Source organism: Pleurodeles waltl, chromosome 8 (genome assembly GCF_031143425.1).
Source record: "Pleurodeles waltl isolate 20211129_DDA chromosome 8, aPleWal1.hap1.20221129, whole genome shotgun sequence".
NCBI lineage: Eukaryota > Metazoa > Chordata > Amphibia > Caudata > Salamandridae > Pleurodeles > Pleurodeles waltl.
Window position 1 is genome coordinate 798485870 of NC_090447.1, and position 25207 is coordinate 798511076.

General features: G+C 41.1%; 1 protein-coding gene across 1 annotated transcript in view; it reads left to right on the forward strand.

The window, feature by feature from the left end:
* The window catches only part of LOC138249560 (cytoplasmic tyrosine-protein kinase BMX-like), a 628910-nt gene that overhangs the window by 409272 nt on the left and 194431 nt on the right, over positions 1-25207 (forward strand). Inside the window, exons 14-16 of the mRNA XM_069203506.1 lie at positions 510-681; positions 2606-2822; positions 2947-3011. Coding sequence (XP_069059607.1) covers positions 510-681; positions 2606-2822; positions 2947-3011 — 454 coding nt within the window. The remainder of the gene's footprint in view (positions 1-509; positions 682-2605; positions 2823-2946; positions 3012-25207) is intronic.

The following is a 25207-nucleotide window of genomic DNA, read 5'->3' on the forward strand; positions in this document are numbered from 1 at the left end:
AAATTAAAGGAATCATCCGCAAAAAAACACATAGTGAGTGATCTGGCGCCTTTATTTACATAAAACATGTTTGCATTGAAAAGCAACAATATCGAGGTGATGGAGGGAAAGATTATGTTAATCTCAGCTACTGGCAGTCATACAGGGACGTATCCCAATCCATCAAACATTAGAAAACTTACTCAAAAGAGTAATTTACTCAAAAGCGAAAGAGTCCTTTGTGAATCAGACCCATTGTGACTTGAATCACCCATTTAACAAGTGTGAACATGTGAAACAGAATATAAAATACTTATACAACACTTATGTGTTAGTAAACTCACAGTCCTCAACTATCGGGTTAAGCAAACATACATTTTAAACCATGAAAAACTTTCCTCTAAAATGTTTTTTTACGGAAGCATATTTATATATCTTCTTAGCATATTTTGGTGGCACAGAAGTATTTTCGCGGGAAGTGTAATATTCTTTAATAGTGAGTAACTGCAAAATATGCTTTATTCCGCCAGGTATCTGGGAGTTGAGGCGGTCGGAGATCACACTACTGGAGGAGCTGGGCAGTGGACAATTTGGAACGGTGCAACGAGGGAGGTGGAAAGGAAAATATGACGTTGCAGTTAAGATGATCAAAGAGGGCTCTATGTCAGAGGACGACTTCATGGATGAGGCCCAGACGATGATGTGAGTTTTTCCTCCTTTTCGGACACAGCCAAAGGAAAAAAGCACAAATTAGTATTTTATTTAGGCCTTCTCTAAGAGGACAACTAGTGTGATCTTAGTGTGATATTTATTACACCGAATTAAATGCAATGTATAGGGTGCGATAAATAGCACAAAGTTATGAGTTTATGGGGAATAACAAACAGATTTTTGTTGTACTGCAACAAAATTAAACTAAATATCGGATATCTCCCCCAGTCCCCTGTGAATATCGGCAGCTGTGACCTGTCTATGTTTATCAAAAACTCAGAATTGTGATAGCACCGGTTAACTCTGGGGGCCAAATTATTTTCCACAGGTGGTAAATACCTCATTTTCGCAGCTTTCAATTTGAAAATGAGGAAGAACATTTGAAACGTGTTTTGAGCACACATATTTCCATAATTTTTGCTTGTTTTCCAGGGCCTTTCTTATGATAAATTTCGGTAGCTTTGATCAGTGGAAATTAATTTTATTGTACTCTTTTAACGTAAAGCGCTCTATGCTGTTTCACCTTAAAATCGTAGATTGCCAGGCGTTGATTTACAAATGTTATACATCCTCAGATGCATAGGCATAAACCCTTAAAAAAATTTGCAGCTAATTGATGTGGTATAAGTAAACTTTGAATTGACATTCATCTTCCTGCACTCACACACCGTCTTATCTGATGGCTCTGATGTTAAGCTTCTAGGGATATCTTCCATCAGAACATTGGAATGTTAAGAGCTCCATTGAAGACAATGGAGTAACTCTGGGCTTATAATGGCTGGTAGGAGCCCGAAGCACCAGCATTCCAATGTTTGTCTTCATGTTTCTCACTTTTTAATTTAGAACATTTTCACCCTTAGTGGATGGAAGGTTCTAATAGGCTTATAGCCCTTCTTCCTTAGGCTATACCAGCTGTAATGGGCCCTCTCCCTCATTATAGGCCCTCACTTGTGGCTTGTGCCTCTAACTCAGGTTCAGGGCCTTTAACAATCAGTATAGCCCTTGGAAATGGGCTACAAGGCTATATTAATGCCACTCAACATGAGATTCTGTTGGTTCACCAATAATCCTCCTGGGCACGGGCTTCACTACAAATGCTAGTGGCACTAAATGTTGGTTACTATTGAAACACATGGAATATTCTTCGTATTTTAATCTAGGAGGAGAGTTAACGTAGGGTTCCGACATGAAAACTCCATGTGGGGACCATCAAGAAAAAGGCAGTCTTCATTTGCAATCAAAGTCCTTTTCTCAACAACCTCACACAACTTTCAGTCATCCCTACTCCAACATTATGTGACAACATCCCTGGGTCTCTGTTATCATACAGATAATGGCCTTGGGAGGAATGGGACCCTCTTGAAGTATTGAGGTCCCTGAAAGGCCTTGGTATTCCTTGCATGGCTCTTTTTGCCACATACTTATGAACCATCCCCAGAGTGAACAGGAAGGTTAGCTAAAAGCTTGGCAAGTGGTCATAGGACACTTTCATAACCATAGGGCAGGGTGGACTTTTGTTTACATTATCTTGGATCTTACATTTGGTATATGTCGAAAAATGTTCCTTTTTCTTGCACATAACGCTTTTCACAGATTTTTTGCTTGAGGGAGACTGCTTTAAGCAGATAATAACTCACAGGAACTGTGACACTGGATGTGCACTGTGGACGCATGAGCTGCTCATGCAAACAAGAATGTGAAAACATATTCCGCAAAGTAAATACATTTAGCAGGTATCGCTCATTAATTGGATATATCGCCATAATCATGTGAAAAACTGCAATTTTGACCACCCTCGAAAGATATTTTTGGAAGTATTTTTTATTAACAATTTTGTAAATCCATCAGAATTTAGATAATAGTTTCACTGGTTCTGTAAGTAATGAAAGCATAATCTTTTTAAATGTTTCACTAGGAAGCTCAGCCATCCAAAACTTGTGAAGCTATATGGAGTTTGTACGCAGCAATATCCCATCTATATTGTGACCGAATACATGGCGAATGGCAGTTTGTTAAACTACCTGCAGAAGAACCGAAGCGTGCTTCAGCCATTTCATCTCACGGAAATGTGCTATAATGTGTGTGAAGCGATGGCTTTTCTAGAGCGCCACTCTTTCATACACAGAGATTTGGTAAGTGATTTCTTTTGAGAGGCTGTAAAACTGAGGCACATATATGGCTTCTCCTGTGGGGCCAACTGGTGTTCTGCTGATTTGCTTTATCATCCGTTGCTGCAGTGTAATTTTTTTTCTGCAGGCTGCAAGGAACTGTTTAGTGGGCAAGGACCTTGCTGTGAAAGTAGCTGATTTTGGAATGGCAAGGTAAGCTGCACGTTTAAAGGGAAGTAACTTTGAGGATGTATTTGCTACTGTAAGCTAGCAAGAAGGGTCAGTGAGATAAGTGATTGGAGTTTAAATCTGTTGTTAACATTATCTCATTAGTTCCGGTCCCAATAAGGTCCACTCAGCCTTCTATTGCTCTGAGTTTGATAGCTTGAGTAACATTAAACCTACGACCTGTTACTGTTAGTGCCTAAAAATAATGAGACACTATATTTTACCATTATGTAAAAAAATACTACGAAAAAAAGTAGGGCAGTTTTTCTACTAATGGACGGTTGAGTATTTACAAAGTCACTAACAAAGTCGAACACCCTTTGGTTACTAGAAGTCTCTTAAATGATGAAGATGCGTTGTGTTCTGCTTCATACGCATATCAGTTTATGTGGTTGTTGGTTATGTAGTTATTGTAGAGAAGCAATATGTTTTGGGATCTGCTTCTTCTATGTCCTTCGTAATATTCACTGATGCCCAGCCCTGAATGTAAGCTCTCTATGGAATATTGGGCATGTAATTCTGTCTATGTATGAATGGAAAGATCAGTTGAAAGAAGAAGCTGAGCAGAATGCCACTCAATCCTGGACGAGCATCTATGAACACTTATCATCATTTGTACTTTACAACTTAATAAAGGAGTTTCGTACGTGAGCATCAGGATCCAGCTCCTAGGTATCTCTTATCCTACCCTATTTGAAACCAGCATAAATCAAAACAATAGCAGAAAGTGCATTCTACTCTTAGGATCTGAGGATAGGTGCCAAATCTTAAAATGCGGTCATCTAAAGTACCACACAAATATGTTTATTCAGTAAAATTGACATGGGTTTCTGAGCCTACATAGTGCACACCATTTGGGTATTTTGGGCCTGTTTCAGGAAGAAGTTTTCAATCTCTTAAGTTTTATGACTATCAACCTAGACTTACAAATGTGCGTTATGGCTTATAAGAGTCAGGAAACATCTCTTTAAATCATATCTCTTCTTTTCAGGCTTATGAGAGTCCCAGAAGGGCCTTACATTGGGGCAATTCCTTACTAAATTGAGCCCTAAAATGTTTGCAGTGAGCAGTTGGATGCTACATTATTGGTGACAGTGGGCCACCAGTAGATACTCAGGGACACAGTATGCAGGGGGACACCAAAAGTGAGAATTCAAGTGGTGTCTAAGTTCCGGCAATAAAGAAGAGGCAGACGGACACATAGAAGAATTTACACAAGAGGCCTCGTGCCCACAATTGCTATTGCAGGGTCATTAGATTAGCTGCTTGCAATGACCTTAAATCATCTGTAGATAGAGCTCTGGTGTTCTGCTCTCAGGGTGGCCATCAGGTGAAGAGAGAGGAGAACCCTCCCTTTCCCTCCCCCTCCACAGTTCTTAAAACAATTAGTGCCTGATTTAAGAAAAGTGGCAATGCACCCAGTGCAGCGCCACTTTTATTGTGCCCCCCGAATGCCACCATGTGTGCACCGTATCTATGTTACGGTACATCATGGCAGTAGTCAAAAATTGTGACGCTAATCCTGCAAAGCCCATTGAGGCCCATTGTAAACAATAGTGTGCCTCCTTTTAATGCCTGTTCTGAGCAGGCGTTAAAAGTTCAGAAAAAAAATGACACAAAGAAATCTATTTTTTTTACTGTATTTGTGGACTCGGCTGAAGCTGGCTTCCAAAATGGCTGCCAACACTTCCTGGTTGAAGTGTTGCCAGCCAATTAGAGTTGTGCATTTCCCTGCACAAACTCGTCATTATTTGCAAAGTCATCCCAGCCAGAGATATACAAATTTGGATTTCCTTCAATATCTCCAAAACTGCGAGTAGGTAATATATTAGTAGGGGTATGTAAAGAATTTGAGGATGTTTAAAAGTAGGTCGATTTGCAACAGGAGGATTGATAGCAGATAAAGTGCTAACTGTGTTTAAATATATAGTTAGGGATTGCCAAATAATGTCTCTGTGATGAGTATCAAGGGTGGAAATGTTAAAAGCTCTATCTAGCCGAAGAAGTGGCAAACAGCTTGCCACCAAGCTTTAGTAGAGATCGTGGATGCATCTTCCCAACTAATAGTAAGTTTCTGGTATGTAATAGGGAGCAGAAGATTGAATAATTTCTCATAGTAAAAAAGATAACAACCATCTTCTAAGGAACCCAGAAAAATTGATATGATATTAAACAGGATTGAAGTATGAAAAATGCAATTTATTTATCTCAGGACCTTGTGCCAAAAGCAAAGGGGAATTGGACAGGAAATTACCATGTGCTTAATGTCACTGTGTAAGTTGAAACATGAACAACATGGGGCATCTGGATTGGAAGAGACACTAGAGATAGAAATTGAAGTCTCATTATACAACAAATAAAGTGATTGAGTAATATTAGCAGTTCTAGGGGTTTTATGAAGTTCAAGCTACAGTGTGTTACAAAAGGAGAGGGCCCATGAGCATCCTAAATCAGCTTCCTATAGACGTTTTATACAGGATTTGGGTCAAGAAGGTGGGCCAGGTGTTATGGATTTGTATATAAGTGATGATTTTGGAAAAGTAAATACAATTTGAAGTAATGGTGGTTGTGTCAGAACAAGTGAAATGCTATGAGGTAAAGTGATAATGTTTAACACAATATTTATGAGAAGGGAGAATTTAAAAAGAAAGGATGAAGGACAGTGAAATCTTTGATGAAACTGAGGAAAGGAAATAGGGTTAACATGAATGAATGGATCTCCAAACCAAAGTATGCCCTTAATCCTCCATGCTCCCCAAAATATGGATCTCTTACAAAATTTAATAAGATGATTGTGCCAGATAGACATATGAAGAACATTTTTAGAGTAAGAAAAGGTAAAGAGGAAGGTAGTAATTGAGATAGATGTTTAAAGACTGGAGTGGCTAAGATGCAGGAGAGGAAGAATGAGATAGATTTTCTTGGAAAGAAAAAATAAAAGATTTCTCTAGTGCTGGCCAATGAGGTGAAAAAGAAGGCTGAGATTTTAATAGCTAAAATGCAGCCTGATGAAGCCCATAAACTTTGTGATATTGTCAAAAGTTGGAGAAATTGACCCCTCCTTCAGCTTTGAATTTTGTGAGATGGGATAAGACAATACAAGATTTAGTTTTGTTCTATAAGAATTTAGTTAAAAGAGAATTGATTTTCGTAAAGTAGAATTGGGGGATATTAACAGGAATCATCGAGAAAGTGTAAAGGTCATTGGGGGATATCATCATCATAATTGAATCAAGACGACCCCACCATGAGAGAAAAAGAGGTGACCAAGATGTAGTGATAGAGATAGAGAACCATATCCCTAGATATTTCATTTGAGTAGGTGTCCAAGCGAAGCCAGAGGAGGAGAATGAGTGTTTAGTACAGAATTTATTTAAAGGTAGAATGTAATTTTATACCAGAAACTCAGGAACAAGTGAACATTTCCTGAGAATAGGCTGCTAAAGAAGTTTCAGGATTAGAGAGAAAAAGGTGAATATCATCAGCATAGGCCACTGTCTTTCTATGATGAGTATCATATTGAAAGCCAGATATAGAATAATTTTATTTGATTCTAGTGAGGAAAGGTTCTAAAGCAAGAATGAAAAGTAATTGGGATAAGGTCTTGACATCCTTGGGAAACCACCTCGGTGAAGAGGGAAATATTGTGAAGGTTTACCATTGACCAATACAGAGGCCCCTGGAGAATCATAAAGAATAGAAATTAATGACATTATAGTTGGGTTAAAATCATACCATTGGAGAGATTTAAACATAAATGGTCAGTTAAATCTATCAAAGGCATTTTCGGGGTCAATGATAAAAGCAGCCAAAGGGAAATCTGAGATTGGAGGTTTACTTAAAATGTCAAAAAATAACCTAGTATCAGAGCCCATTCGACCTTTGACATAGCCTTCTTGCTCTAGTCCAATTAATTGAGGAAGGAAAGAGTCATAACATAGGGCAAGAACTTCGGCGAAGATCGTATAGCTGACATTGACTAAAGAAATCGGCCAATAATGTTTGCATAAAGTGGGATCTTTTCTAGATTTAGGGATGATACATATTATATCTTCCAAGAAAGTTCCTTTGGATGAGTGAGAAGTCGAATAAATTGAGACTAAGGTAAGCAATTGTGGTTCTAAGAGAGAAGAGAAATTAGAGTAAAATTCAACAGAAAAACGATCAAGGCCAGGATTTTTGCCCTTTTTTTAATGAAGACCAATCTGTATTTAGTTCTAAAAGTGAAATATCCTCATCAAGACTTGTAAAATCTAAGTTTCTGCTTGTGTGTTTGGAAAGGTAAGCAAAGAAAGAGTTGATGGCAGACATATCTGGGACATTCTCAGGGGTATGAAGTGATTGGTAAAAAATAAAAATTCTTCAAGGATATCTGAATCTTCAGGTTATGAACCACCTGAGAGGAGTGTATAGAATTAATTTAGTGATGATCCTTCCTAACTTGAGGATAATTAGTCGAAGATGGCCCATTTTATTATGCCCTCTTAATATCTAGAACTGCTTTTTAGCAAATAATTAGATACATTGACAGAAGAAATTTTATTAAAGTGAATTTTGACAGCTATTACATTTGTGAAAGTATCTTTAGATGTTGAAGAATAAAATTGATGTTCCAATTTCTTGATGCCCAATCACATGGAGGAATGTTGGCTGAGGAAGGCATTCTTTTGTTTTGCAACATAATCAATAATAAAACCCCTAGTTGTGGTTTTAATTGTATCCCAGAGGAGCTGAGGTGGACAGGGGGATTGTCATATCTGGAGAAGAGGTAATTGGCAAAGGTTAAAAATGAGGCTGAGAATTTTGTGCCTATGAGCAAATAATTGTTAAACTTCTATATATTGGGGTGTTGTGAGGGGAGTAAATCAAAATCTGCTGTATCCGGTGCATGGTCTAAAAGTAAAAATGGTTTAATCTCTGCTTTATTAAGGGTATGAGATAGATATTTACTCACAAATATATGATCTAATGTAGTGCAAGTTACGCTCTGGGGAAAAAAAGATTTAAACTTGTGATGTAGAGTGAGCTAATCTCCATGAGTCAGCTAAATCTCTGTGAGAGATAAATGAACAAAATTGATTGTGCATTTTATGTGGACTAAATCTGACTGTCCAGAAAAGGATCATAAACATGGTTACAATCTACTTCTAAAAGGACAAATTATAAGTAAATTGAAGTCAAGTTTTTGGAAGAACTGACCAGTATAAAATGTCATTTTGGGTTTGAGCATCAACATTAAAAAACGTAATAGAAATCTAGTTAATTGATCATTTAATAACAAGCCATCTAGCACAAGTCCTTTTTCTGTGAAAGAACAACAACATTAATATGTTTATTACAAAAGATGGCAACAGGAGAAACTAGAACCTTACCAACCCAAGAATGTTTTTAGCTTCTGTGTTTCCAAGTCTGAAAGATGAGTTTCTTGGAGAAGTACTAAAACTGGTTTATATTTTGCTAAGTGAGAAATAACTCTCTGTCTCTTAATAGAATTGTTTAAACCTTTAACATTCCAAATAATACCTCTGAATGGAAACAACAATATAACACATTAAAATCAATTGATCCACAACATGAAGATGAAAACTCTTTATGTACTAATTTAAAAGAAAAGTAAAGGCAGTTGGGATGGAAGGAAGTAGAGAAGGAAAGAAAGAGAGCATTCTGGTAATGGAACTGAGTATAGGGAAAATAGAAAAGAGTCAGAAGAAATACATTAAGAAGACAGTACAAACCACTAACGTGGTGACTGAGGAGAATTCCTGTGGGAATTTGAACATAAAGGTGGGGATGGATGCGATTCATCTTGAAGATGGCAGGAATGGAGCATTCTGCTGTAATTAGGTAAGCGGAAGTGGATGTTATCAGGATCTCTCAACTAAAAGGCCTGTGATGCTGCACGGATCCCCCGTAGCCTGTTGTCAATCCTCTCTGCATGCAATCCACACCCCCTTTTTTTTCTTTTGAAGTCTTCAATTCTTCCCCTGGAGCCAGATGTTATACCCTCTAGCAGAAAATGTTATTAAGGGTTATGTAGTTAGATTTGGATACTGAATTGTTGTTGGCAATCTTGCTTTACACATTTTTCTGCTGAGAATCAGAAGCAGTTAAGTATTTCTTGCACATTATGAATATGACATTTATCTTAATTATTTTGTATTATTTTCTTGGACATTCGATTTTCATTGGGATAATTTATTTTGAACCCATTACAGCTCCTTCAAAATATTTGTTTGTTGAAATTATATTTGGGAAAGACAACCATGGACTTCTAAAACTGTTGAAATACACAATGGACTGTATCAGTTTTACAAGTAGAAAGGAGTAAAAGGACAAAACAGATCCCTTCCTTGCTTTTTATCTAAAATCAACAGGGCATGTTTACGCATTTGACTAGAACAGAGGCTGCACCCTCTTGAAAGTTTGAAATAAAACTCAGAAATTAAATACAAGGAGGGCATGGTCTGGGTTGATGGAGATGGCAGCTCAAGCAAAGCAGGCAGCTACTTTCAGATAAAATATCTGCTATCGTAGGGGGATGCCTTCAGTGTTGGTGCCTTTCTCTTTATTGCCTCAGCCATTTCACAAGCCTCTAAGTTAACTTTGTTCACAAGAGATAAAGTGATCAATCACATGCAGGCCATCACTCTCTTGAGTGACCACTTTCTGGGAAGTGAGGTGAAAATCAATTACAGGGAGCAACATTCTCCCAAAATACAAGATGGCAAAAATTCTGCCTCAGAGGTTAGGTCTGGCTGAGTCCACCCATTGTGGTGGCTAAGTTTCCCTTAACACACCCCTTACCAGCCCTCTCCTAATCAAATCAGAAGACACCTGGCTGTCTGGTTTTGCAGGACCACCTGTACCCCAAATGTTCTTCCCTCCTTTGAAGTACCGTTTGGCTTCTCTCCCCCATCCCGTTTCACCATCTGCTATGGCAGCTCTCCTTCCCCAGGCACTTCCATTGTGTTCAGCCCAGGCCACTTCACACCTCATCAAGGCAGTCTGGCCAGGCTGCCAGAGGCTGACCAATCAGAGAAGGGCACTACAGAGCTGAAACTGGTAACTTTTAGGAAGAGTTCTAAAACTCTTTCTACATCCAAGTTAAGTTAAATTCAACAGTGGCAAATTGTTTGATTTATTACAACTTTTAATTTGGTACTAAACATGCCATATTTAGCTCCTTCTAGTGTAAAATAAGACTTTATGGAGCCCATTCACTACAATGAGGAAAAATTAATTTAGCTATTTTTCCCTCACCAGGCCTTATAAAACGTCTTTTATAAAGCCCCTGCTTATAGTTGCACTTTACACTGCACCCAATCCTGGGGCTCCTAGGATTTATATGTAAAAATAAGGTAGCTTAGGACTTTGGAAGTACTTTTAATTCCAAAGTCAAATTTGGGGTTAGTTTTAACTTAAAAGCAGCCAGCAAGGCAGGCCTGCCTTTAAAGTGACACTGGGTTCCACAGCAGTGCACCTATGGGTGCACGACCCATGCTGAGATCCCCTAAACCTACATGCTCTACCATATAGTAGAGACATTTGGGTAGGTTAGTACAGCCAATTATAATTAGCCTAATTTGCATATCTATTTTAATCAAAGCACAGGACCTGGGACTGGTTAGCAGTGCCAAGGACACCATCAGAGCCAGAAAAACACCAACTTAAGTGACAAATGGGGGGAAAAAAAGTTAGGGGGCTTCTGCAATCAGCCCAGTTTTCCCACACAGGCCCCCACACCAGCCAACACACCCAGGAGACTCAGCTCAACCCTGGGGGAGTCTTCCTGGCTTGTCAGGTAAGAAAGACAGTGAAGAAAACTGGCTGTCCTTTTTTCCGGGGCCTATTCTGCATTACATCCTCCTGTCAGGGTCACTCCCTCTGGGTGGGGAAACTATCCCAACAGTGAAGGAACCTATTTTAAAATGAAACTTCCCTCTAGAGGGGTCTTCCTCCCTCTACCAGCTTGGGTAGCGAGGTGCCCATCTCTCCTATCTCTAACTTTGTTAGGGCAACACCTAGCTTATCTGAAGAGGTTGCCCAACACTTGAGCAACCCCACTATGACTAACAGGGTCAGAGGGCCTACTTTGCTTTTGGCCCTTGGGTCTGCCTCATAGGCCAAATGCAGTGCTGCCATTAAGGGTAAACACCCATCAGGGGCCACTGACAGCTATGGTAACCCAGAATCACATCCTAAGCTCTCCACCAACAGGTGGGTGAGCTGTTTTAGGGGTCCTGACACCCCTCTTGCTGTTTAGAGTAGGGGGTCACCACATCCGGTCTCAGACACACTTCCTCCACTCTCCTGTCTGTCAGTGTGGGGGCACCACCCTCCAGCTGGACAGCTGCCTAACTGCTCAGAACTTCCTTGGGGTCAGCTGAGGCCTCACCAGTGCCAACTCCGGGCTTACCCCCCTGGGGCAAATGGTCTTTGGCTGAATGGACTTCTCTTAAAGAGTGACATACCCTTCCTTTCCTTTTCCCTTTTCTTGTGGACCCCTGTCTCCTAACTGTAGGGACTGGCTCCCAGGACTTTGGGTTGGTGGGGCGCCTTGAGCGACAGCCCCATCTGTGATCAGACTAACCTCTGGGAGGTCATTGCCCAGGATACAATCTAAGGGGATGTCAGCACTGACCACTACCCAATACAAGTCAAGAATGCCCTCCCTCTCTAGGGGCACTATGGCTACGGGTTTGGTGGTGACCTCACCTGTGGTTACCCTGACTCTCCTTGTCTCCCCTGGGACATACATGCCTGAAGACACCAAAGGGTTGCTCACTATGGTGTGACTGGCACATGTGTCTCTCAGACCAGTGGTAGGGATCCCATTCACCTGACTGGGGTGAAACTGCCTGCTCCTACCCTCAGGGATCACCAGCTTACCATCTGGACCTGTATCCCAGTCCAATGCTATGAGGACCTCCTCATCTGAGGAGTCTTCCCATATGGCTACACTGGACAGCCCAGTGCTAACTACCTCCCTGGAACAGGCTGCATCTCCCCTGAAGTGACATGGCTGCGGACAGTCAAAGCAGGCCATGTTGTCCAAGAGCTTTTTTAACCCTGGGTCCCCCTGCCTCTGCTTGTCAGAGTGAGAATGGGACTTACTCTCCTCCTTCTTATGGTTCTATGGTACAGAGGGAGTTTCTTTGGTGGGCTTACCACCTCCCTCTTTAGGTTTTTGGGGACCTGACCCACCCCTTCTTGGAGTCTCCCACCTTGGAACTTGACAACCACTCTGGTTCTCAACCACTCATCAGCTGTCTCCCCCGGCTCTCTGGGTCTGATCAGCTTAGAGTCCAATAGATGCTGGCGTAATCTCTCTGAGATACAATTGGTCAAGATGTGCTTCCTCATGATCAAATTGTATAGCCCTTCATAAGTACTTACTTGGTTACCCTGTATCCAGCCCTCTAGTGCCTTAGCTGAGGTAGCCACAAAGCCAACCTAAGACTGGGTATTGTCCTTCTGGGTGTTCCTGAAATTCATCCTATATTGCCCTGAGGTGAGACCAAACTTCTAGATGAGGCACATCTTTATATTGGGATAGGCCTCAGTCTCATTCTCCCCTTGAGTCAGGAACCTATCCCTCCCAGATACCTGGATCAACTCCCCTAGGAGTGCACCCCGGTACTGATGCTTAACCCTACTCGTCCTGAGAGCCCTCTCAAAGGCTGTTAGCCACTTGTCTATGTCATTTCCCTCTTGATGAGTAGGAATAACCCTCTTGGGTAGTCTGGGGCAAAACCCACCACCCCTGGACACCTCAAAGTCTTCCTGGCTTGTCAGGTAAGGAAGACAGTGAAGAAAACTGGCTGTCCTTTTTTCCAGGACCTATTCTGCCTTATATCCTCCTGTCAGGGTCACTCCCTCTGGGTGGTGAAACCATTCCAACAGTGAAGGAACCTATTTTAAAATGAAACTTCCCTCTAGAGGGGTCTTCCTCCCTCTACCAGCTTGGGTAGCAAGGTGCCCATCTCCCCTATCTCTAACTTTGTTAGGGCAACACCTAGCTTATCTGAAGAGGTTGCCCAACACTTGAGCAACCCCACTATGACTAACAGGGTCGGAGGGCCTACTTTGCTTTTGGCCCTTGGGTCTGCCTCATAGGCCAAATGCAGTGCTGCCATTAAGGGTAACACCCATCAGGGGCCACTGACAGCTATGGTAACCCAGAATCACATCCTAAGCTCTCCACCAACAGGTGGGTGAACTGTTTTAGGGGTCCTGACACCCCTCTTGCTGTTTAGAGTAGGGGGTCACCACATCCTGTCTCAGACACACTTCCTCCACTCTCCCGTCTGTCAGTGTAGGGGCACCACCCAGCAGCTGGACAGCTGCCTAACTGCTCAGAACTTCCTTGGGGTCAGCTAAGGCCTCACCAGTGCCAACTCCGGGCTTACCCCCTCTGGGGCAAATGGTCTTTGGCTGAATGGACTTCTCTTAAAGAGTGACATACCCTTCCTTTCCTTTTCCCTTTTCTTGTGGACCCCTGTCTCCTAACTGTAAGGACTGGGTCCCAGGACTTTTGGTTGGTGGGGTGCCTTGAGCGACAGCCCCATCTGTGATCAGACTAACCTCTGGGAGGTCATTGCCCAGGATACAATCTAAGGGGATGTCAGCACTGACCACTACCCAATACAAGTCAAGGATGCCCTCCCTCTCTAGGGGCACTATGGCTACGGGTTTGGTGGTGACCTCAACTGTGGTTACTCTGACTCTCTTTGTCTCCCCTGGGACATACATGCCTGAAGACACCAACCGGTTGCTCACTATGGTGTGACTGGCACATGTGTCTCTCAGACCAGTGGTAGGGATCCCATTCACCTGAATGGAGTGAAACTGCCTGCTCCTACCCTCAGGGATCACCAGCTTACCATCTGGACCTGTTTCCCAGTCCAATGCTATGAGGACCTCCTCATCTGAGGAGTCTTCCTCTATGGCTACACTGGACAGCCCAGTGCTAACCACCTCCCTGGAACAGGCTGCATCTCCCCTGAAGTGACCTGGCTGCGGACAGTCAAAGCAGGCCGTGTTATCCAAGAGCTTTTTTAACCCTGGGTCCCCCTGCCTCTGCTTGTCAGAGTGAGAATGGGACTTACTCTCCTCCTTCTTATGGTTCTAAGGTACAGAGGGAGTCTCTTTGGTGGGCTTACCACCTCCCTCTTTAGGTTTTTGGGGACCTGACCCACCCCTTCTTGGAGTCTCCCACCTTGGAACTTGACAACCACTCTGGTTCTCAACCACTCATCAGCTGTCTCTCCCGGCTCTCTGGGTCTGATCAGCTTAGAGTCCAATAGATGCTGACGTAATCTCTCTGAGATACAATTGGTCAAGATGTACTTCCTCATGATCAAATTGTATAGCCCTTCATAAGTACTTACTTGGTTACCCTGTATCCAGCCCTCTAGTGCCTTAGCTGAGGTAGCCACAAAGCCAACCTAAGACTGGGTATTGTCCTTCTGGGTGGTCCTGAACTTCATCCTATATTGCCCTGAGGGAGACCAAACTTCTAGATGAGGCACATCCTTATATTGGGATAGGCCTCAGTCTCATTCTCCCCTTGAGTCAGGAACCTATCCCTCCCAGATACCTGGATCAACTCCCCTAGGAGTGCACCCCGGTACTGAGGCTTAACCCTACTCATCCTGAGAGCCCTCTCAAAGGCTGCTAGCCACTTGTCTATGTCATTTCCCTCTTGATGAGTAGGAATAACCCTCTTGGGTAGTCTGGGGCAAAACCCACCACCCGTGGACACTTCAAAGTCTTCTTGGCTGCCACCATCTCTTTGTTCACTCCTTTGCAAATTCTTCTGCTCTAGAGCCAACTTCTCCAACTTCAAGGCTATGAGGGCTACCTGGGTCTTAAATTCGCTCTCTGAGGACCAGTTCTGCTTCTTTTTGGGCTGATACCACAGACCCTAACTTCCCACTATCTCCGGCTGGGGCCCTAACCACTGATGTAATAGACAGGCGATCATCCTTCTCCCCCTGTAGGTTGAGGAGGACACCTTCCCCCTCCCTTCCTATCTCTGAAGATGTATTTTACTCCACCTGCACAGGCTTCAAGAGACTGAATCATCACATTTCCCTAAGGTTGTTAACAGCAGGCGATCCCCTCCTTCTACACAACACCCTAAGCTCTGCTGCAGTGAGTGTGTATAGGCTAGCCAGATCAAGCTCCATGGTATCCCTAGGTTTTGTGTCATTTAACAAAACTTTGGCACCAATTGATCAGAACAATTTAGAAAGATAAAAAATGAAGTAATTAAAACATGTAGTCCAAAATTGAAAAATCACAAATACTTTTGCTCCATGTCAACTTATAGGATTTTAACTTGCTTGTATTGTGATATTAAACACAAGTACTGGATCCCACCACTGTGCACTAAAAATGTTGGAAAATGGATTGTTGTTGTACTTAGCAATAGGCCACTAACCCCTACTAGGTCCAGTCAGGTCTCAATAAATGAATCCCAGCTCAACTCTTGGTAGCTTGGCAATGAGCAGTTAGGCTTCACTGGAGACTGGTGTGTAAAGCATGTAAAAATCACAAAACAGTAACCAGGTAAAACATCAAAACACAATAAAATCCATCTCCAATTAAAACAATTAGGTGCACTACCTATGCTGGGGCCTTTAAACCTACATGTCCTACCATATACTAGGTACTTATAGGTAGGTTTGTACAGCCATCTAATATTAGTCTAATTTGCCTCTCTATGGTAATCAGAGCACAGGCCCTGGGACTGGTTAGCAGTGCCCAGGGCACCATCAGAGTCAGAAAAAAACCCAGCATAGGTGAAAAATGGGAGAAAAAAAGTTAGGGGACTTCTGCAATCAGCCCAGTTTTCCCACATATGTAATGCAAGGGCAGGCCATTTGTTACAAATGTTTCTAGAGAATGATTGGAGTAGAGGGCTTTCACAATATACATCCAGCTTAGAAATGGCTTAGCTTCTAAGGGTTCTACTACTAACAGAGAGCTGAAAAATTGGCTCCCACTTATTCATGTGGATTGCCTTGTAGGTAATGCATACAGTATTTGAAGTAGAGTAATGTTATAAATTATGAATGCTTAGCGATGTGGGAATACAGGTGATGTACTGATATATTTTTTTCATATCATATGGGCAGCCATCCGAAGGACCATTTAAAAATGTTTTCTAGGGTTTACACTGTCCGCTTAAGGTTATGTAAAGAAGAGCCAAAGACTACTCTGAGGTTTTAGCTACAGTCTGACATTTGTGGACATCCCTTTGATGCTAAGATCAAGGTGCAATAATTTATCACATTTGGAGCAAAGAAATGTAGCTGAGTTGATTGATTTTAGTTAAAAGCCCAAGACTTTAATTTAATTTGTCATGTCCTGGTATTTGTTAGCAAAGAGAAGAAGAAATGTTGTCCTCTGTGGGGTCAGAATGCATTTTATATTGGTATTCCAGTTTTTTTATTTCCAAAAGTGTTAAAGGCTGTTTGTGCATTCAGTCTTGATATATAGCTTAGGATAATCAGCATGTTAAAGACAGGAGATTATCTGCTTTGTTAAGACCTCACCTGGCCATCCCACAAGAAAGAAAAGTAAAGGCAAAGGATGGGGCCTTGAAAAACTGAAAATGCCAGTCTGAAAGCTCTTGAGTATGAATTTCTAATGTTGATGTATTGTAATCTGATTAGTAGATTAATTGATTTGTGTTTTGGAGTTTGTTTATTTCTTAGTAAAACGAATGGCGATTTTGTTAGGTAAATAGTTTGCTTGCATGTTTTTTTGTCAAAGTTGAGTTTAAGGACTGGGGCAATATGGGAGCTTAGGATATTTCACATTTTCTTTATGTGATCATTGTATCAATTAGAGGCATTTAGATATTTTGTTAGATTTTTCCAGTTAGAGGTAGTAGGGGCTAGTTTGGCCATTTTGCTTATGATCACATAATAATGCTAAACTACTCTGGAGGCCATTTTCACTGTAGGTTTTAAAGCATGGATCAAGAAGGCTAAGGACTTTTCATTGTGTCTTTTAAATCCCTAGATTCTAACATTTCTGTCATTGGTTTAGCATAGAGTGGCTATGTTAAGGCCAGTAAATTGAAAGAATGAAGATATTTTCTGACCAGCCTAAATTGAAGGAGTTAGAGATGAATATGTTGTTTCTTTGCAGAAATACGTTTAAGTGTAGAGTCCTTATTGTAGGTGGGGATAGTCCAATGTGTAATAAGTTGTTTTTCAATAGGCCTAACTTGCAAAGAGAGGTGTGGTGTGTTCTTATTTTTCTTCATTATAATAGATGGCAAACCAGAATGTCTTTCATTCTTACTCAAAAATTCAAAACATAGCTCATGTTTTTGCTTAGTCACACTCGTTCACCTAGGACCACTTACCTCCACATATAATTTCATGATGAAAGAAAGGGTCCCTCCCTTACCATCCCATTGCCTTGTGTAATAACTTTGTAACATGCAGAGTGGAGAGTAGAAGGTAGCTCTGCAACAAATAATAGGACATTTAGGGCCATATGTACGAACACATTTTCCCATAGACACAGAATGGGCAAAACTGCTTGCTACATCTGGCCCTTAGATATTCATTATAATTATTTCGAAATTCGGTGCTGAGATACAGGGGGTCCAAAATCTATGATTCCAGACAGTATCACTATACTGAATTCCATTGATTATGAGTTTATTGTTGGAATGGGGTATGGCACTGCACAATGTTTTACAGTTATCACAGCAAAATGCTGCACGTTCTCACATATTGCTGCGCATCCCACTTTTGACTAAATGCAGGCTTCTACCTGATGGCATGAGTTTCAATCGGGTATTAGTTCACTAGCATGCCAAACATCATTTTCACTGTTTCTCAGAGTTTCAGGTAGCCATTGTTCTCCTAGATTACAAACTCATTTCTGCTGTGCATTTATTGTTTGAACCTTGTTTGACAAGACTTAGATAGAACCGCAAATGATTTACTCCTAAGAAGAGATCATGCCTTTTAGGCCTTCAGGCAAATTTAAAGTTTTTGATTATTTCCTAAGCTTCTGCCTATACTGGATTTAAAGTCTATATTTTCATATTTGCTGGTTGGAAAATGATTACCTATATAAATTAGTGTATACATACAAAAATATTTAAATAAAGAAAATGCTTAAAATGATTTTGAAATTGTTTAAGTGCTTTCTGCACTCACCCGCACAGTTATGTGACTGAACTGCTGTAGTGGTGGTAAAAGAACACCACTCTCCTTCTGTCCATTCAAACATTACTCTAATCTCATGCGAGTGCATTCAACCCTGCTGCAAACATGCAATCATTGAGCAGCATAGCCTAACAGTACAATATGAAAAGTACGATTTGCAGGAAGGTACATTGAACGTCCTCTCATCTTTGTGCAATAATCTTTATGTCAGAAGAACTGGAGCAAAAGCAGTTTCCTCCATTCTTTATTGAAAAGGTCTAAAACCTGATGCAGTATTTTGTTCCACTGATTGTGTTACAGGGGCTATTCCTCTTGTAAAAATAAATTGACAACTCATTGAAAAAAAAATCAGTCAGAAAGAGGCGAGAGCAAACTTTATTCCTCTCATGAAGATCAGAATTGCATAACCAGTAATGACAAAACATAGAATGTTCACCTCTCCAACTTTCTGAGGTTGAACCATCAATGCACGGGGGAAGAGGAAGATAAGGGAAATGGGGTAGATTGTAAAGGAAAAAGATAGGGCAAAAGAATTACATATCTGAACAAAACATCCATTATAAGTACTCATTTAGTTAGAATTCTTTGGAAAAGAAGCAGATATTACACATCCTCCTTTGTTACTAAAAGACAAGAGAGATAGGGATGTACCATGCAAGTTAGTAATCCTGTTTGACTTTCCACAAATGTATCCTTACTTTAGGTGAGTATTTCACTCGTTCAGCAACAGATCTTGTTTGAACATTCTCATTGACCAGATCTGAATAATTGGCTCTTTTATTCCCTTGAACTCTACAACTTGACAGATTCCAGAGCTACTGACTTCTCCTTTCCAGTAGTGGAATCAGAGGTGGACAAAAGTGTGAATATAGTAAACCCCCACCTCGAGTTCTCATCGTTAGGGGACTTATTAACGTTAAACCAGTATTGCTACTGTATTTGGATAACCATATGAAACTCCAACATTACCCATCCTGTATAATGACACTGTTCTTGCTTACCTTAACTACCTTCATGGGTCTGGAAACTTTGGAACATCCCTTATCCACTATTCTTGATGCATGTACTTGGACAACATCCCCCTCTTTGAATTCAGATTCCTCAGCTTTGTGAATCCTACTGTAATATTGTTTTAGATCTATTCTGATAATATTGAACTTTATTTGCCCCTTTGTCTGGTATGTCATGAAAATTGCTCTTGTTCTCACTGGAATATTTGATTTTAAACCATCAAGGACAGATATCTGAGGTGGGTTCCCTCCCACTTAAAAGCAAAAAAGGAGATTTTCCTGTGATTAAACTAGGGGAAAGTCTGTAAAACCCATAGTTTTCTACTGTAGCTTCAGGCAAAGGAGCCTTTTCTATCAAACTGAGATGTACTCTATCCTTGAAGAATCTATTGAAACGTTCCACTAGTCCATTACACAGGGGATCATAAAGTGCAGTACATATGTGTTTGATCTTCTTTGTGACAAAGAATTTAGACATTTCATTGGAGGTGAACTGCACCTCATTGTCTATAACAATTTATTCAGGGTAACCTTCCCGATTACATATTTCCATAGGAAATTCAAGTACACTGGTAGTGGATACATTTCCAATAAATATGGCCTCAGACTATTTGGAATGTAATCTACTGGTACTACAGCAAAATGTCATGTTGTCTGTAACTTCTTGAAGGGCCCAGATACATCTAATCCATCCTTTTTCCAGGAAGCATTGGGCCACAGTACTTTATGCATTGAAGGTAAACTGGTTTTACAAGACTTCTCAGCATAAGAACAAGTATTACAATCTCTCACAAATCTTTCTCCTTCAATTTCCAGGCTAGGGCACCAAAAGTAGTTTCTCAAAAGATTCTTTAATTTTTGGCAAACATGTTAGAAATGAGGTCTCTGGTTGGCAGTCAGTTTGCACTCTGTCCGAGCAGGCACTCTCAATCTAGTCAGGGGAATGGAGATGCACATTTGGATAACCCCTGCTCACCCCCTTCATAGTTTGGCACAAGCAGTCATTCTTATCTCAAAGGCAATGTGTGAACTATTTGTACCAACACCCACAGTAATACAGTGAAAACACTGCAAAATGGACACCACACTAGTTTAGAAAAATAGCCAATATTTATCTACATCAAACAAGACCAAAATGACAAAAATCCAAAATACAGAAGTCAATATATGAATTTTCAAAGTTAAAAGGGTCTTACTCCATAGAAGACAATAGAAATGTTGTTTTTACACAAAGTACCTCAGTCAGAAAGTCAGAAATAAAGCCGCACGGGCGAGCGTGCGTTGGAAAAGTCAGTGATGCGTCGATTATATACTTGCAATTGAGCCTGTGCATTGTTTCTTCCATGGTCGGGTAGGCATTACATTGTTTCTCATTCCTGCAAGAGAGCAATGCATCGATTTCTGGACGGGGCACCTATGGATGTGCGGAGGTTCACAATGACTTTGACATCCAGGGATGATGTGTGAGAAATCCAGCCGCACAGTGATGCATTGAAATCAGCCGCGAGGCAGGTGGCGTGTTGTTTTTACAGCCGCATTGCAGGTGGTGCATCAAAATTTTCCCCGCATGGCTCCCTGTGCATGGATTTCCGTCCTTGTTCTACCAGCTTCACCTTTCAAGAACCCAGGGACTGGATAGGGCACCATTTGGCAGGGAAGGAGTCTCAGCAGAGAGTCCCAATGCTGGCAGAGGGAGTCTTTGATGGCCTTGAGACTTCAGAATAGGAGGCAAGCTCAGTCCAAGCCCTTGGAGGTTCTTCACAAGTAAGAATCTACCACCAAGTCCAGTCTTTGCCCACTTTCACAGGGAGAAGCAGCAACTGCAGGATAGCCCAACAAAGCACAGTCACAGGCAGGGGCAGCACTTTTTCTCAGCTCTTCAGCTCTTCTTCTTGGCAAAGGTTCCTCTAGGTTCCAGAAGCAAATCTGAAAATCTGGGATTTTGGGTCCACTACTTATACCCCTTTCTGTCTTTGAAGTAGGCAAACTTCAGAGGAAAGTCTCTGTTGTTCACAAGATCCTGCCTTGCCCAAGTCCGGCCCCAGACATACACCAGGGGGTTGGAGACTGCATGGTGTGAGGGCAGGCACAGCCCACTCAGGTGTAAGTGACCACTCCTCCCTCCACTTGAACTGAGATGACTCATCAGGATATGCAGGCGACACCCCAGCGTCCTTTGTGTCACTGTCTAGAGAGGTTTCACAAACAGCCCAACTGTCATTCTGACCCTGACAGGGAATACACAAGCAGGAAGAGTCACAGAATGGTTTAAGCAAGAAAATGCCCACTTTCTAAAAGTGGCATTTTCAAACTGACAATTTAAAAACCAACTGTACCAAAAGGTGTCTTTTTAAGTTGTGACTCCAGGGACCCCAAACTTCAAATCTCAATCTGCTCCCAAAGGAAAACTGCACAGATATTTAAAGGCTGCCTCCCATGTTAACCTATGAGAGAGATAGGCCTTGCAACAATGAAAACCAAATTTGATCATATTTCACTTTTAGGACATGTAAAACACATCAGTACATAACCCACCTTTAACATACACTGCACCCTGCCCATGGGGTTATCTAGGACCTACCTTAGGGATGCCTTACATGTATAAAAAGGGAAGGTTTGAGCCTGGCAAGTGGGTACACTTACCACGTCGAATGGACAGTTTAAAACTTCACACACACAGACACTGGAGTGGCAGGTCTGAGCCATATTTACAGGGCTACTCATGTGGGTGGCACAATCAGTGCTGCGGGCCTACTAGTAGCATTTGAGTTACAGGCCCTGGAAACCTCTAGTGCACTTTAATAGGGACTTCCTAATAAATCAAATATTCTAATCAATGAAAAGCCAATTACACATGTAATTTACACAGGAGCACTTGCACTTTAGCACTGGTCAGCAGTGGTAAAGTGCCCAGAGTACCAAAAGCAGCAAAAATAGAGTCCAGCACAAAGTCAAAACATGGGATGCAGAGGCCAAAAGACAGGGGAGACTACGCCAAGAATGCCAGTTCTAACAACACCCATATGTTCTTAGTGACACTTTTCAATAAGATCCACTCTTATGCTTTGAGAAGCCACACATTTATCAGTGCAGAAAACACATTCTCCTTCCACAATTAACTCATTAGCTACTTGTGCAATGAGATGATGGATCCTCTCAAGTACTTCAAAGCAGGTCATTCTTCACAAATATTTTTTTTTAATTTGTGTGAGTATCTTATCTTTTCCAAGCTCATTTATCCACATCTGTTCACTCACACCCTCCCATTCAATGGAACACACATCACCAACTTTCACAACCACATTAACTTAATCTTTGACATGTACCTTAGCACCAGCATTATCACACGGAAGCCTGGACAAACAGTCAGCATTGTTGGTTGATAAAAGCAAGAACATGTTCTATATCAAAGCAGTACTTGTGATCAGTGTACAGTATAAATGTGCTTCCCCAAATAAAATGATGAAAGTGGTCCATGGTCAAGCACAAGCAAATAGTTTTTATTCAATGACTGAATATTTTCTTTCAGACTCATTCAAGGTTTTGGATGCATAACCCACAGGCTCAGGCTCAATCCACTTGGCAAATACTTTCACAATTTTTCTGTAATATTTGCAGAGGCCATTAAATGGTCTTAATTTGTCTTTACCATCCGGAGCCGGTGCACTTTTTATTGCATCATCTAAGGATTCTTGAGGAGTTACCCCCTTTTCAGAAATAGTGTGGCCCAGTTAATCAACTTGATTATTGAGCAATTCACATGTATTGGAACACAGATCAAGACTTTTTCTTGACACTCTCTCATGGAGTTCTAAAATGACAAGGTGTTCCTTGATGTTTTGGTGAAGACTAAATTGTGATCTTGGAAACACCTGACATCTGCCTCCATATCTTTAAACATGTGGTACATTATCATTTGGAACATAAAAGCTGCTGAAGTGAGTCCAAACAGCATTCTTCTGTATCGATAATTGCCAAAAGGAGTAACAAAAGCAGTAAGCGGTCTTAATTCCTCTGTTAATTCAATTTGAAGGTATGCACTCTGTAGGTCTAATGTGGAGAAAATGTTGGCGCCATTCAACATTGTCAAAAGATCATTGACCTTAGGTAGAGGATGACTATCCAGTGTCATATTGGCATTTAAGGCTCATAGATCCCTGCAAAGTCCCCATTGTTCTTTTTTGTCAGAACTATGGGAGAAAACCAGTCTTAGGACTGTCTCCTCTATCATTATGTCTCTTTGTAGGTTCTCCAACAACACTTGCAATTATTTTCATACACTAAAATGTATGTTCCTGAATTTTTGCCCTGCTGGTATTGCATCTTTTTTAACTTGATACAGTGGAAAAACACCCTTATGATCACACTACACTAGTAGGAGTAATCCTTTCCTGCCTACATAGATTTTGGCGCATGCTGACCTTGCCTTGAACGTCACTGTTGATAAAAAACATCCCTCAAGATGTATTGTGTTACCATCATATGTCACTGCCTCACATCCAGGATTTTTAAACCTGATATCTTTTGGGTAAATAGTTTCTCTTGCATGTTTTTGAAAATAATGGTGAATGAAGATCTTGAATCCACTATAAAATCCAAATCTATTATTTGAATTGTCAGAATGCATTTTGGTGGCCAATTTCTTGGTCATCATACATAGCTTTACAGGGAGATCTTTAATCTTTTTGCGTCACTTGGTCCACTTGCTGACTGCTATTCTTATTTTTTGCTTTACATATCCCTGCAAAATGCCCTTTTTTTAAAGAAAATGCTACATAAAAGATTTCTTTCTGAAATTTGCTTCCACACCTGTAACAAGCATATTTGCTTCTGTTTCTCTTTTTACATTCGTATTTCCCCAGCAGTGTTTCCCATTCGTACAGCAAACGTCATCATGCTTTTTCGTTTGTGTGTCTTTGCTCACTTTGTTGATCCATGACAATGATTGTTACATTGCTTTAGCTGTTTTTATGACTTCCTTCAAAGTGGGCTCTCTCATCACCCAGAGGTGTTCTTGTACATGTTTACAATTCGTATTGAATATGAGGTGGTCTCTAATCATTTCATCATAAGTGGGTCCAAAGTAGCATCAACATGACAAACTCCTCAGTGCTGTTAGGAATTCATCATATTGACCATGAGGTGGTCTCTAATCATTCTAAAACTGGTCTAAACTTTCATTCTCCTTTTGACAAAAGTGTGGGAATGATACCTTTCCAAGGTCTCACTTATTGTGGGCTTGAAACGAGCTCCCATAGTGGCTATTCCTTCCTCAAAATTCATCAAACATCTTGATCTTGGGCTGTCTCTGTTGTGGGTATGGATCTGAACACCCCTCAACACTCAAACCCCAGCATATGTAACAACATGTTCTTCTTTTGTACTACTGGCATCCTATGTGCAACAATTGTTGTTAAGCAGGTGAAAAAACTCCACTTTTCACTCTTTCCATTCTAATGGAGGTTCTCCTTTATTTTGCAAAAATGTGTTTGGTTGATCAAACTGCATTCTAAGTACTGACAAATGTTAAAATAGTGTCTACAAATTCCATGCAGCCCAAGTAAGCCAACCAACCTCTAGAATGTTGTTAGTTATACCACAATGGAAATACACCCCCAAGATTCACTGCTTAATATACGCCAAGGGATACTCCAATCATGAAGAAGTCAGTGCAAATCATTAATAAATGTATTCACAGAAATATGCAGATAAATATCAGGCAGCAAGATAGTATCACTATAACGCTGTGCTGACAAGTACAGGTTAGAAGGACACCCTCAGGTCTGGGTGTTATTAAAGGAAAGCGATTTCAAAGAAAAAACCATTGTGTATCTTGTAGCGGCTGCCAGAGCACTGATAAACAAAGGGTGTGTCGAATGACATGAGGCAGATGGAGGGCCGTCCTGAGAGCAATTGCAGCTCCGTATGAAGCATAAGTGGAAAAGTTGCTCTTCACTGTCAGAAACACCAC